At 50.9% G+C, this 15343-nt stretch overlaps 1 protein-coding gene across 1 annotated transcript; it reads right to left on the reverse strand.

The window, feature by feature from the left end:
- Window positions 1–1033: 1033 nt before the first annotated feature.
- Window positions 1034–10686, reverse strand: LOC117468893 (extracellular calcium-sensing receptor-like). The gene is made up of 9 exons (XM_034113261.1): window positions 10562–10686; window positions 10176–10470; window positions 9858–9944; window positions 9385–9654; window positions 9018–9226; window positions 8663–8933; window positions 8087–8314; window positions 7855–7978; window positions 1034–1980 (listed from the first exon to the last, which is right to left on the reverse strand). The coding sequence occupies exons 1-9, from the start codon at window positions 10669–10671 to the stop codon at window positions 1061–1063; spliced, it is 2514 nt and encodes an 837-aa protein (XP_033969152.1). The 5' UTR covers window positions 10672–10686; the 3' UTR covers window positions 1034–1060.
- Window positions 10687–15343: the final 4657 nt, after the last annotated feature.

The raw sequence follows: 15343 nt of genomic DNA on the forward strand, positions 1-15343 counted from the left end.
ATTGCATTTGAATGCTCGATCTGTATTTTTATTTGTGGCTGAGTTATTGGCTTAAATAACTCAGTTACGAAGCTGTATAACACGACCACCAAAACGTCAACTCCATACCGTGTCTGAGGTCGGAAGGTAAACAGAAGCATACAGCGGAAGCGGAAGTTTTTCTTCTTCTTCTCTCGGTTTTTTGGCGAATTGCAACTTTAAGGTGCATACCGCCACCTACTGTACTCGCCGTGAAGTTGTTTGCGGCCTGCCAGTAAACCCAAAGCAGAAGAAGAATAAGTGACGTCAGCGGCTCATTTGCCTAATCCACCCCCAGGAACTCATTTTGGTGTGAACGCGATATGCTTTAGTTCATCAGAACTAAAAGAACTCTCATGAACTAAAGTTCTCATGAACTACTGTGGGAAAAGTACTTGGTGTGAACGCGCCTAATGGGGACTCCCTGTTAGTTAGCCAAGGGATCCTGGTGTGTGAGGTGCTCCGCGGATTGGTCCATTTGGGCCAATCCGGTCATTTGTTGTTGATTTGGGTATTCACACGTCACAGTACCCAGGAAGCAAACAATGGAAAATGATAAATCTCCAACGAGGCGTTTTGGGGCAGCATAGACTGTGTTAGAGTTTTACTCGCTACAGGGTGTACTTTGAGGGTTTTTACTCTGCAGACCGTTCACATGCATAAAAACCTTCATAACACACAAGGGGACGGGTAATAACCGGAAAAGCATGATATGGGCCCTTTAAGCTTATGTAAAACTACCAAGGTGACGATGTTCAGGAACTTAATTTTTCACATGTGAATGTGTGGACAGGGAGAACAGAGTTTTTGGCTTGTAAGTACACAAATGTGGCTGCCAATGCCATTGGTTATTGACCTGTTTGGTTTTTGACCCGTTGTGTTGTCAAACCTTCCCATTGGCCTCAAATACCACCTCATTGTGTTGTGACTTTTAAAGTGCTTGTGTGAACAGGACTTCTATTTGGACAAAGGAAATTAAACATTAAAAAAACAAGTTTATTTGTTATAGGCCTCAGACCATTTTATCTATTTATTGTTTGTGCTACATTTCCATCTTGGTTAATCCACGACCCATGATAGCTTTCTTTGTGTTCCTCTCTGTTCTCAGCAGCATAATGTAACATTTGGGACCAAACAGTGCCATCAAGAGGCCAAAACTAGAAGCTAGGATGGCAAATACTTCTACTGCATCTGCATATTTGCCTGGGGAGTTTATGTAAGCAGGAACAAAGGCCACCCACACAGCACAGAAGATCAGCATGCTAAAAGTGATGAGTTTGGCCTCATTGAAGCTATCTGGAAGATTCCTAGCCATAAATGCTAACAGGAAACTAAGTATAGCCAGTAAGCCAATATAACCCATTAACACTGCAAATCCAACTGTGGACCCGATTACACACTCATACACTATTTTGTCATTGTAGTATTGAGTGTTTTTTTGAGGCACTGGTGAGGAAGAGACAAGCCAAGCAGTACAAATCACTGCCTGAATGGATGTAAGAAGCAAAACTGTCCCTCTCTGCTGTCCAGCACCAAACCACTTCAGGCTGGCTCCACCTCCTGGCTTGGAGGCCTTGAACACAGCCAGAACCACCATGGTTTTAACAAGAATACAAGAGATACAAAGTACAAAGCTTATCCCAAATGCTGCATGTCTCAATTGACATGTCCAAAGTCTGGGATGGCCGATAAACAGCAGTGAACACAGGAAACATAGCTTAAGTGATGCTAAGAGCAGGAAACTCAGTTCTGAATTGTTGGCGCGTACCATGGGTGTGCTACGGTGATGGATAAAGATTCCTAGGACAACAGCACAGATACACGTGCCGAGTAAAGAGGCGGTTGTCAAGCAGATACCAAGAGGCTCTTGATAAGAGAGGAACTCCGTTTTTTTAGGAAGACAGTGGTCACGCTGGGGGCTGGACCAGAAGTCCTCTGGACAAATGCTGCACTCCATGGAGTCTGTTAAAATAAGGGAAAAGAGAACACTGAAGTTAAGTTGAATGGGCCACTAATGCCCAAAACGTTATATCTCTCACAGGCTCCGCCCTCTACTGGACTCTATGGGTACTACCTTATCCCGCGTGCATTCTCCCACTGAGACTTCTATAGACGTAGCCGGCCCAGGGTGGGCCTACCTGAATGCGCGCGCATCACACCGTATAAAAGGTGGCCTCGCCTCCTGACTATCATCCTTTTTTTCTTCAGCAGCGGAAGTGATTCCACGAGCTTCGAGACGATTGAGAAAAAGAGAGTAAAGTGTAGGACCTACCCGAAATGCCCGAATCTAATTACCCTTCTGCTTCACGTCCTTGGGGCCTGACCACGCGGTGGGTAATATGGGCCCGACGCTGACATGCCCAGACTGCCAGATGATCCCGCGGCTCACACGAGAGCATCGTGGGCAGCACTTCCTGGCGAGGGCTACCCCGCAGGAGGAGTCGGTGGATCTGGAGCTCGACGTCGTGGACGTAGGCGATTCGGGGAGCGAGGTGACGTCTCCCGGTTCTTCCGATGGGGGACGAGGAGGACGCCTCGCTGACCGGAGGTCCAACTCTCAGGTCTGCGCGGATCGATTTCCCGGCGGTGATGACTCTGGCGGCGGAGCGTGTAGGCTTACCGCTCCCCCCACCGCTGCCACCGAGGCCTGTAAACCTCCTGAGATTTACGGCCTGGTGCGTCCGGCGCAGCCGACCTTCGTTTCGCCCCAGCTGCCAGAGGTATGACGGTGTGTGGAGGCGACATGGCAGCAGCCATTTAAAACGAAGGCCCCGATAGCCGCCATGGCGGGTATCGTTAAGGTGGTGGATCGCTCGGACACGACATTTCCAGGTGTGCCCCCCCCCTCGATGAGAGTCTGGCGGCCCATCGGCTTCCGCGGCTGGTTGGGCGGAGGGTAAACGTCCTCTGCCCCGCTGCCCCGGGACCGAGACACCTGGAATATCTGGATAAGTTGTTCAAGCTCGGTACGCAGATGGCGGCTGCGGCCGATAATCTTGGCGTGTTGGCGTCTTCCTGATCACCCTCAGGCAGACGCCCCCGCCCTCCCGTCTCAGGACGAGAGCGATTATTCGGACCACGCTGTTAGTCAGATGAGTAATCTGATTTATGGCTTGGCCACCGCAGCAGGGCGGATGATTTCCCTGGCCACAGTGGCGTCTCGTCACGTGTGGCCAGGGCTCACGGCCCTATCTAAGAAGGACCGAGAAGATCTCCTCGGAGCCCCCGTGTCCACGGAGGGGCTCTTTGGGTCGGTCTCCTCGGTCACCCAGCGCTTCAGCCGCCTAGAGGAGGAGAGAGTCCAGTTTAGCCGCATGCTATCGCTGGCTCCTCCTCAGGCCCCGCTACGTGCCCCCCTCGCATTGCCATGCAGGGGAGGGAGCGTAGTACGACAGTGAAGCGGAGGGAGAGGCCCGTAGCTGCAGCGCCCTCCACCTCTACGGCCCACCCCGTGGCACCGGCATACCGGCAATCACGGGGAAGGGCTGCCCGACCGAGGCAGGCTCCGCAACAGCAGAGCACCCGGGTGGGGAGCTCCATCTTCGCGGAGTTATCTGCCTATTTAATGCCCAGATCTCTGTCAAAACTTTTAAAATAAAGATGGTGTTGATCTGTATCCAAGTCTGAGTGTCCTTTGTTTCCACAATACACTTGCACATGTTGATGACTGTACAAATTCCCCACTCGCCGCCGCAGCTATAGCTCCCGTTAGGGAGGAGGCTAGTGGGAGTGCGCAGATGAGAGTGATAAACCGCAGGCAGCACTGTTATAGTGCGGTGCGGGTACAGGGACATTATGGCCGACGTTTTTCTGTTAGAAAACATTCTATGCCTGAAGCTAAGACTCCAAATAATGCTGTTTACTATAGTGATAGGGGCTGCATTATAGCAACGCCCGCACTTGTAAAGAGGCGCGTGGCGGTGCGTTCAGGGGCCTTAGTAAAACACACTACGCCTGTAAGAACTCCGGTTAATGCTGTTTTCCATAGTGAGGAAAATAGCATTATGACGATGCGCGCCCCCCCCCCCCCCGAGAGCGGGCCGCGGTGCGTTCATGGACAGAAGAAGCTCCGATTAATGCCTCTTTCTCTCTAAGAGGAAACAGCATTATGGCGGAGCGTGCCGTGGTGCGTTCAGGGACCTCAGTGGAAAATCTGCCGTTTTTTTCTCTGAGTGGAAACTGCATTATAGAAAAACGGCCCTTTCTGTGTCAGCCCCCCATGGGTCAAACTTCCTTTTATGGAGGGTTTGACGGCGGAGTGGGCCACCAGAGAGTACCACAGCTTCATAGCTGCGGCCCCACAGCTGAGGGCTTGCCCATTAACACAATGTTATGGGGAATGGAAACTCAGCTGTGTACTGACAAGGTGGATGGACAGGACGCTGAAACGGGGCTATTCACTCCAGTTTTGCAGCATCCCACCTCCTTTTATGGGCATGCGAGAGGTAAATCTGTCTTCCCAGGAGGAGATGGGTTTCCTCTCAGCAGAGATTCAGGCTCTGGTGCAGAAACAGGCTGTGTCTGTTGTGCGTCCTCAGCACATAGAGAAGGGTCTTTATTCCATGTATTTCCTGGTTCTCAAGAAAACAGGGGAATTCAGACCTATTCTAGATCTCCGGGGCCTGAATCGTCATATTCCCAGCAGGAAATTCCGCATGTTAACTGTGAAACAGTTACTAGGGCTTGTGCAGCCAGGCGATTGGTTCACCACCATCGACCTGAAAGACGCGTACTTTCATGTGGAAATTGTTCCAGAGCACAGAAAGTATCTGCGTTTTGCCTTCCAGGGAATAGCCTACGAATACAACAGGCTGCCGTTCGGTTATTCCCTATCCCCACGCACATTCAGCAAATGTGTGGCCACATCGCCTCAACCGCTGCGCGCACACGGCATGAGAGTTTTCTTTTACATAGACGACCTCATAGTCATGGCTGGGTCCCGGGAACAGGCAATGTTTTGCACAGCACAGTTGATCACACACCTAACCAAATTAGGTTTTGCGATCGATTGGGAAAAAGGAGCACCCCCATACCTCGCCAACAGGCGTTGTATTTGGGTGTGGTGCTCGATGCAGACGCGCTGCGTGCCACCCTGTCAGAGAGCAGACGTGCGCCCCTTCTCAGGGCGGTGCACAGGCAGCGACAGGGGGCAACAGTGACAGCTTTAACTGTCATGCAGACTCTGGGTCTCATGGCGGCTGCTCACATGGTGGTCCCGCCGGTTACTACATATACGCCGCCTGCAGAGGTGTTTCCCCAGCCTGCGTTTGGAGGCACAAACGACGGCTGGTGACCATCCCTCCCCCCCTCAGTGGGGGCAACCTCCGGTTTTGGGGTCTCCGGACCACCTCCGGAGGGGGTCTCCACTGGGACAGGTGACCTCCTACATCACAGTGTTCACGGACGCGTCCGGAATAGGATGGGGAGGGACCTGCCTGAAGAGAGCTATAGGTGGGCGCTAGGCTCTGACAGAGTTTCGACACAGCAACCTCCTAGAGCTACGGGCAGTAGTGTTAGTCCTCCGGCATTTCATGCCCCTAATTCAGGGGAGACATGTAATGGTCAGGAGCGACAACAGCACCACAGTGGCTTATATCAACAGGCAGGGCGGAGTCCGCTCCGCCTCCTTGTTGACCGCAGCGGAGGAGCTGTGGTTATGGGCCTCAGAGGTGGTGTTATCTCTGAGAGCCCTCCATGTCCCAGGACTGGAGAACAGAGGGGCCAACCTCAGGTCGAGGGGCGGCCCCCTGCCAGGCGAGCGCTTCACCCGGAGGTAGTGAAGCAGGTCTGGGCCCAGTTCGGGAGAGCAGAAGTGGACCTGTTCGTCAGCCGGCGCAACAGCCACTGTGCCCTGTGGTTCTCCATGGCCCTGAGTGACGACCCGCCCTTGGGGGTGGACACGTTTGCACACGAGCCATGGCCAAGGAAGCTGCTATACGCCTTTCCACCGCTGCGTCTCATTCTCCCTCTCCTGGGGAGAGTGAGGCGAGAACATCTGGCAGTCATTCTGGTAGCACCGAATCGCGTCGGGGCTCCGTGGTACTCAGAAATGACACAGATGAAGGTGGGCCAGCCCTGGGCGATCCCCCAGTTCTGGGGGGCGATGTCTCAAGGGGCAGGTGCAATCGGGGCGTTACCCACTCTGGGCCGTCCTCTTCAGGCTTGGCTCCTGAGAGGGACAGGCTGAGACAGGGTGGATTGTCTGACAGCGTTATTCAGTCTATCCAGGCAGCTAGAGCAGAATCCACCACAGCCTGTTACAGGCCAAAGTGGCTGAGATTCCAGCATTGGTGTGAGGAGCGGGGAATAGAGCCCCTATCTTGTGAGTTGGGCTCTATTTTATCCTTCTTACACTTACTGGTGGACAGAGGGCTGGCGCATTCCACGGTGAAAGTGTATGCAGCAGCCATCTCGTCCTGTCATGAGGGATTTTGGTGGCAGGTCAGCCTTTAATCAACCACTGATGTCGCGGTTTTTACAGGGGGTTAGGAGACTGCGCCCTGTAGTGCACGTCTCCACCCCGCAGTGGGACCTGCCCCTAGTGCTCGAGGCTCTGGCCTCGGGACCTTTGAGCCTCTGGAGCTCTCCCCTCTGAAAGCATTGTCGTGGAAAACAGCTTTGCTTCTTGCCTTAACGTCAGCCAAAAGAGTGTCCGAGTTAACTGCTCTGTCAGTGCACCCGAGTTGTTTACTAGTTCGGGGTGGCCGGAGCGGCGCAACACTTAGACCGAACCCCTCCTTTGTGCCTAAAGACCTAAGGAGTGCGTTCAGGTCGAGGGCTATTCAGTTAGGGGGTTTTAGTCTCCCCACCATGGGGGGCCAGGGAGGCTAAACTGCATCTCCTCTGCCCGGTGCGTGCGCTAGCATGTTATGTGGAGTGCACGGCTGCCCTTAGACGCACCGAACAGCTGTTCGTGTGCTTCGGGGGCGGGGTGATCGGGAAAGCTCTGTCCAAGAAACGCCTGGCAGGCTGGCTCTGCAAGTGCATTGCACATGCCTACGGACAGGCAGGGAGAGCCTGCCCCACGGGGATTCGTGCGCACTCCACACGGGCTGTAGCTGTGTCAACAGCCTTATTCAACAGTGTGGAGGATTTATGCACAGCGCCGTCTTGGTCGACGCCAGGCCCCTTTATAAGGTTTTATCTCTTGGACATGTCTGGCTCTTTCTCCTCGTCTGTGCTTGCTGGGGCAACACAGGATTTGTAGGGGGGGGGGGGGGGCGTTGTAGGTCAGTTGGCATCTGACCCCCTCCCCGGACGTGATGCGCCTTCACCTTTCCTGGGCCCTCTGAGGGTCCCGGGATAGGCAAGGGGGCGCGCTGGCCCGTTACGGGCGGAGGGGCTGCCCCCCCACATTTTTTAGTCCTCTCACACTCTGCACGGGGTCAGTGCTTGAGTGTGAGGCATGGGCGCTGGCGCTCTCCCTGTTATCCTTAGGGATTCAGGAAGGCAGGTGCGTAGCAAGCCCATACGGGGCCGAGGGGGCTCTCCCCACCCGGGGGTATTCCGCTCGCTGAAGAGAGGTATAGGATGATAGTCAGGAGGCGAGGCCTCCTTTTATACGGTGTGATGCGCGCGCATTCAGGTAGGCCCACCCTGGGCCGGCTACGTCTATAGAAGTCTCAGTGGGAGAATGCACGCGGGATAAGGTAGTACCCATGGAGTCCAGTAGAGGGCTCCGCCTGTGTTTATATAACTAGGGTTACAATACGTAACCCCCCGTTATTGCTCGCTATGTATCTAGTGGTGGACATATGCTTTTTTTACACCTGGGCATCAAGAAAGACACAAATGTATAATCGCTGGTTTAGGATGTCGTTTTATAATGATACCAACCAGTTTCATTGCTGTACTTTCCCTCAGAACAAGCGACACAGTCATAACAGCAAACAGGCTGTCCCTTTTTTCTGGTCATGCGGCTACCTGGCGAACAGCTCTCACTGCACACGGACTGGGGTGGCTGTCAGGATTGTAAATGTTATAGAACAGTTATTCAACACTTTTTGATTGTGTTATTGTGTGTCATAAAGTACCAAGATAAAAAGAAAACACAATAAACAGGATTAACCTGTTTGAAGACAAAGCTCCAGAAGATGTTTTCTTCATCAAGTTTGAGTTCTTCACCTTTGGAGGCAGACTTCTTAACAACACCCACATTCTGAACATTTATTTTTCCATCAGGGAGCCACTGCCAGTTCATGATGTCATATATTGGTAAGGCATCACCATTCTCATCAAATGATACTTGATCCCCAAATGTTGTTGTAAAGTTGACCTTTTCCAAGTAATGTATAAGCTACACAGGGATACAATACAGACATACAATTTGAGAAGGTGAGACAAAACATTTACTGTTGTTGATTTTGCATAAGTATTGTGATGTTCTGTATGATATATTGTGGATTTATTTTTCAATTATTATAGTCAAAAATATCAACCACTGTTGCCATTAAATAATTAAGTTTGTCACAAGAAAAAAAGGGAATTTTATTTGTTCTTGTAACTTCTATGAAGATGTCGTCCTCTACTCAAAGACAATCAGGAGAGTATGTCTTCTTTTCCCCAAATCTATTTCATTAAGTAACTCAAGATGAAGCAGGAGATTAAAAAAACTAAACAGGTGTAGTGCAAACTGATATCACACCTGCCATGGCTCCAGTGTTTGCAAATCAGCACAGCTGTGCCCACTGAAAGGCCCTCTCCCTGGTACACAGCGCAGCATATCATCAAGGGCATATGCCAGGGCATATACAGCCTTGTAGATATTGTATTCTGGCCTGAGGTTTGAAACATCCAAAAACTCAGTCTCCACACTTGCTAGATCTTCCTGCCCAGTGCATAGAGCTCCCCCAGCTTCCACCCAACCTGCTGGAGGTGGTGCAAATTTACACCAAAATGTGTATTCCCAAAACTGACTTACCTGAAATGTAATTAAAACAAAGAATTAACAGAAATAGCAATTATAAATATGGAATTTACAGAAATGATTGTAAGGTAACACTCTTACCATTCTATTTCTATGATTATTGGACTTGTCTGGACTTGTTTTAAGTAAAAAATCCTTAAGCCCAGATATTTCTCCTCGACGGATGGCAATGCCCAGGGTGCCACCCAGGTACGGCATGAAGCGGGGGGTCTGGAGCCCAGTTGCTGTAGTCCAGGCTTCACTGGCCATCCACTGCAGGCCTGTCATATTCTGCCTCACCACCTGTAATTTGCTCTTATTTAATCTAATTTTTCAGACTGATGTATAAATAACATAATTTACTTACTAGGAATGAATACTTAAACTACTACACATTATATTTAAAACCGATATTTTAGATGGGTAGATTATAAATAGATATAGATTGATACTGTAAATACCTCTTCCATTAGTTGAATCATGTGGATCTGATGTGCAAACACAATGACCACACGAGCGGTTGATTTCTTCATTAAATTGACAATCCTCTTAAATTCAGCTGGGTTGTCACCCCAGGGCAAAATCTCAGAGTAGGCCAGACAACCTCCAATAGACTCAGTTAAGTCAGATTGGAAGGATCGGGCAACATTGCGGCCATAATCATCATCACTGACCAGCAGACCAGCCCAAGTCCAGCCAAAGTGTTTCATAATCTGAATCATAGCACGCACCTAAATAAAAATAGAGTACAGGGATACCTGTTCATGTCTCACAATAAAATAAGAGTCGATTTTACCACTACACTTATTTTCTATATCAACGTAGTTTCATTAAGGATACACAACGCAAACACAGTACATTTACACAAAATTACAGCTCAGTAAACTCTGTGTAAAACATATGCATTGCATTTCTAGAACATAGTTTGTTTCACCTGGAAAGCATCACTTGGGATTGTTCTGAAGAAAGATGGAAACCTCCGCCTATCACTCAGGCAGGAACATGTGGCAAAGTAACTCACCTATAAATACATACAGTATTCACACAAGTGTGACTTTTAAAAAATTACTTCAATTCAGGGTAAATAAATAAATAATTTCAGCTTTTATAAATGAACTGTTTTAAAATATGCATTAAAAAGATAACTTCTACCAAATAAAGCCTGAGATTTAATGTAATATTTACCATCCTTTCACTTTAAAATGTGAAGTATATACACATTTGGTGCATCAAAAGAACAGCTCAAACTTACCATGGGCAATTTGAATAAACCTATCACATCAGATGTGGCGATAGAAAATGTTGAAAAGGAATCTCCCACAATCCCAAGGACTGGGGGGGTCCCTAAACAGGTCTCTTGAAGCAGAAACTGCTCCTCTCGACCGCTGGCTAGTGACAATGCAGCACTGAATCCAATTACAAGTGTGGCACAGTTGTCATAAAGACTGTATCCCAGAGACACATTATGTAGCAGGTTTGGGTTTTTGTTGATCTCATCAATAGCATAGGCCATGGTCATGGCATGTCTAAACCCTGGAGGGTCAAAACTAACAAAAACATTTCTAGATTAACCACAGATTGAAAAATCAATATATAATGATCAGCAAATGTTGTCTACTTCATGTGTTTGAAACTTACCCTTGGCAGCTGACCTGATTTGGCTCTGACGTGAACGTCGGCTCATGGAAGACAGAGGTGTAGTGGACGTTAAACAGACCACCGAGGATCACATCACCAGCCTTGTGCATCTCATTAAAATCAAACTGTTTCCTTAATTTACAGGAAGAGAAAAGAGAGGAAGACTCAGACAAGAACCAAATCAAGAAGAGAAATGTGTCTAGAAATGCCCCCATAATGGCCCTCCTTCCTGGCTTCATGCAATGTTACCTAATTTTATAAGTAGGGCTAAGTCATGTCCTTTGCTGGTTTTCGTCATAGTTTCACACCGCCCATCGGGGCACAGGCAGTAGTGTAAGGGCAGGGCATACATATCAAACCAGATTTACAGGCAATGTGATGATGACATTATTTATTTGCTGTATTTCTGTTAATATCTTTGTCCGAGGTACTTAATTTGTTTGTTATTTTGAAGTTAGAGTGCAACCTAAAACTCTGTAAAATGTTGCTGAATGGAACAACTGATAAATCATTTTTATAACATGAATACATGAAGAGGAAAATAAAAGTAAACAGGAATAAAGAAATATAATAATATATAATAGAGATAGCAATTATTTTCCAGCTCCGGATCAACCCAGAATAGTCGATTACTCGAGGATTGGATCTTAATGGGACTGATTTGACTACCAGTTACACTGTTGCTTTATAGCAAGATTAGGAAAATATGGTTTTGAAACAGACACTCATTCCATTCAGGCTATGGTGTTGATGAATATCTGATTTGATCCCTCTCTGTGATGTGTATATCTTTTAGTCTTTGGATTGCTCGGGTTGTTTGGAATTGGGGCCAAAAGTTTTATATTGTAGAGCCGATTGAATTGGAGTCGGAGGCGGTGTGTTAAGTATGGAATTCCCCCATTTTTCCCATTAGGTTACAGACAAAATAATATACTTGCTACATGCTACCGTGAAGCTGGAATGCTAACAACAACAACAACGACCGGAACAAGGTACCACCCACTAACTGGTCCGTGGTGCAACACACTATATATGAATAGGTGAATAGGTGAATTATGTCCCGTAATGTTCCACCACACAAGCCCCCCCAGAATTCACCCATACACAAAGTCCGTGCAGCGGGGAGGAATGACAGGCCGACCACCACGACTCCGGAGAACAGGAGCCGGAGAGGCGACCCCTGCAGGGGCGGCCGATGGGAGCGGTGGGACCGGAACCGCAGGCCCCAGGTCTGTGACAGGGGTCAAGGCCGGGGGGTGGCCCCGTCGCAGAGGCCGCGCCAGCAGCCGGCTGGTGCAAGTCCAGGTGAGCAGCCTTCACCCGGTCCACCGAGACGTGCTCGGCCCTGCCACCCAGGACCACCAAGTGCTTGCCCCCGTGTTCAAAGACTCGGAAAGGCCCGTCGTAAGGGGGCTGTAGGGGGCTTCTGTGAGCGTCGTGCCGGATGAACACGTGCTCCGCCTCACGGGCACCCGGGAGTGCCGTGCTGAGCAGTGGGGATCGGAGCAATGGTCTTAGCGCCGTCCTGCAGGAAAGCTTGCTGGGCTGTCGCCGACCAGGGGGCCGATGTGTTGGGGAGGAAATTCCCTGGAACTCGCAGCGGCTGACCGTAGACCATCTCAGCCGTGGAGCACTGCAGATCCTCCTTAGGCGCGGTCCTTAGGCCCAGCATAAACCAAGGCAGCTTGTCGACCCAATTACCGTCCGTCAGGCTGGCCCTGAGGGCCGCCTTCATTTAGTGATGGAAACGCTCGCAGAGGCCGTTGGCCTGAGGGTGATAAGCGGTTGTCCTGTGGGGCTTAACCCCCAAACCCCCCGGCCACGGCGTTCCAGAGCTCGGGCATGAACTGCGTCCCACGGTCTGAGGAAATGTCAGAAGGGGTGCCGAAACGGCACACCCAGGTTGCAATGAAAGCCCGGGCTATGTCAGCTGCCGCTGTCGACGCAAGTGGGATCGCCTCTGGCCAGCAGGTCGTCCTGCCCACCATAGTCAGGAGGTAGGTGAAACCCTGGGAGGAGGGTAATGGACCAACCAGATCGATGTTGACGTGGTCAAACCTCCTCTCAGGCACGAGGAATTGCTCCAGGGGGGCCTTTGTGTGGTGGTGCACCTTAGCACGCTGGCAAGCCACGCACGTGCCGGCCCATGCCCTCACGTCCTTTTTGAGCCCCCGCCAGACGAACTTCGCGGCCACCATCCGCTGCGAAGGCTTCCCACAGGTTGTGCACCGCCTCGAACATGGAGCACCTCCAGCTGGCAGGAACAACTGGACGCGGCTGGCCCGTGGAGACGTCACACAGGAGATCAACCTCAGCCTCCGCCGTCCAGCTGATCTCCTGGATGCGGGCCTAATGCTTCAATGCCTCATACAGCGGACGCATAATGTGGGCGGCCCGGGCGATGAAACGGTGGTAAAAGGTCACCATCCCGAGGAACTCACGGAGCGACCTGGCCGTGTGCGGGCGAAGAAACGCTGCGACAGCCTCAACCTTCGCCGGCACGGGTGCAGCCCCGGTCTTGGCGATGCGGTGCCCAAGGAAGTCAATGTCGGACAGCCCGAACAGACACTTTGCAGGGTTGATCATCAACCCGTGTTGGCTGAGCCTCCTCAAAAGGGCCCGGAGGTGGGACAGGTGTTCTTCCTCAGAAGTGCTGGCGACGAGAATGTCATCCAGGTAGATGAACACAAACGGCAAGTCCCGCAGCACCGAATCCATCAGGACCGCGCCGCCCGGCACGTTCATGTGACGTGTTCAGTACTACATGAGTTTTACCTTTACTCATGGATGCACAATAAGAACGGATTATATGATTATATGAATATCTTCGTGAGGTTTCGCTCTCTCAAAAGGTGGGCCATTTTGTCTTCATGCGCCAATGAGCAACTCTCATAGGAATGAACGAGGCCCCGTCTCCCACGCTGTATCCTGTTCCTATTATACATCCATGCGTCCACCCCGAGAGCGAGCGGGGGGTGGGGGTGACTTGAATTTTGAATTGAGCCGTCACTTATAGATAATATCTCTTTACGTTAGTGATGGGAATTACGGATTTTTAGTGAGCCGGATCATAAGAGCCGGCTCCGTTTACCACGGAGCGTGCTCCACCGCTCATCGCGTCCAAATCGCGCACGTTGTTGTCCTGTGGCAGGCACCGTGGGTCCAAGATACGAAAAGCTGAAAAGAGGCCGATGTTGGGGAAACGATCTTCAATACTCCGAAAAGAATCCCACCAGGCTCCTTTGCCCCTCCAACAGAGGGATGTCCTTGTCCTTTTTCCTTTTCGTCATTTCAAGCGCCCTCGGCTCAAGTTCAAGGCGTTCCGAGTTGAATAACGCCCCCCCTGGCGGAAACACTGCATCAGGCGCTGGAATGTTTGAGCGGCGTTCTTGAGCCCAAAAGGCACCCAAATGGCGTTATCACCGCAGTTTTGGGAATGTCCAGGGGATGCACGGGGACCTGGTGGTATCCACACACAAACACGAGCTTACCCGCCACGTGCGCCGAAAAGTCCTGAATGTGCGGCACCGGGTTGCGGTCGGGTGTCATGGTGTCATTGAGGCGGCAGTAGTCCCCACATGGGCACCAACCACCATTAAGCTTGGGGACGATGTGCAGAGGAGACGCCTAAGGAATGTCAGACCGGTGGATGATACCCAGGCGTTCCATGGTTAAGAACTCCGCCTTCGCTACTGCGAGTTTGGAAGGGTTCAACCGCCGGGCCCTGGCGTAGACTGGGGGTCCCTCAGTGGTGACGTGGTGCTCCACCCCATGCTTGGTGGTGGGCGCAGAGAAGGTGGGCAGCGTCAGGTCTGGGAACTCGGCCAACAACACGAGGTACTTGTCCGCACCTGACAGTGAGTTGTACGCCACCTTGCCAAGCGTACACATGAGGGAGGAAAATGTCAAGGCATCAACCAAGCGTTTGTTTCTAACATCCACCAGGAGCCCGTGAGCACACAAAAAAATCTGCCCCGAGGAGGGGAAAATAAATGTCTGCTGTGACGAAGTCCCAGTTGAACCGCTGCCCCCCAACACATAAACACATAGACCTCACGCCATATGTGCGGATGGGGCTGCCATTAGCTGTCGTCAACTGCGGTCCGTTCCCCCCCCGAACGACGTCCTCCCTCGACGCAGGAACCACGCTCCGTTGAGCGCCCGTGTCACAGAGAAACCAGCTACCTGAGACACTGTCACTAACAAAGAGAAGCCTGCTTGTGTCGCCAACGCTCAGGGCCACTACCGAGCGCCGCCCCTCTCATTTCCCTGAAGCTTGTAGCTGCAGGGAGCGATGCACTTCTTCGCCTTGGCCCCAAACCGCACGTGGTAAAAACACTCCCCCGTGTCCCCACGCCGGACTGGAGCCACAGCGGTCTGCTCCCCCCAAGCCCTCCTAACCGGCGAGGGGGCACTGAGCGTTGCAGCCAACACATAGGCACCGGGCTGCTGGGTCGCCAGGAAGAAACGGTCCGCCTCCTCAGCCAGGGCGCGGGGTTCAGTAATGGTCGTTGTTACGTCCCCACTAGGGATGAGGAAATGCAACACACACCAGTATGGAATTGTTATAATTATAAGCGTTTATTTATAATTATAATTGTGGTATCAAAATAATAGGACAGGCAGCCTGGCACAAACAACGGCCAAAAAGGGCGCAGAATAAATAAAGTACCAACAAAAGGAGCTTTGTTAAATACAAAGAAGTAAGTGCTAAACAAAAGGTCTCAGGACAATCGTCACTGTTAAGGAGTACAAATTAACAAAAGGAGACCGTTTAATAAA

The sequence above is a fragment of the Trematomus bernacchii genome, unplaced genomic scaffold, assembly GCF_902827165.1.
Source record: "Trematomus bernacchii unplaced genomic scaffold, fTreBer1.1, whole genome shotgun sequence".
Taxonomy (NCBI): domain Eukaryota; kingdom Metazoa; phylum Chordata; class Actinopteri; order Perciformes; family Nototheniidae; genus Trematomus; species Trematomus bernacchii.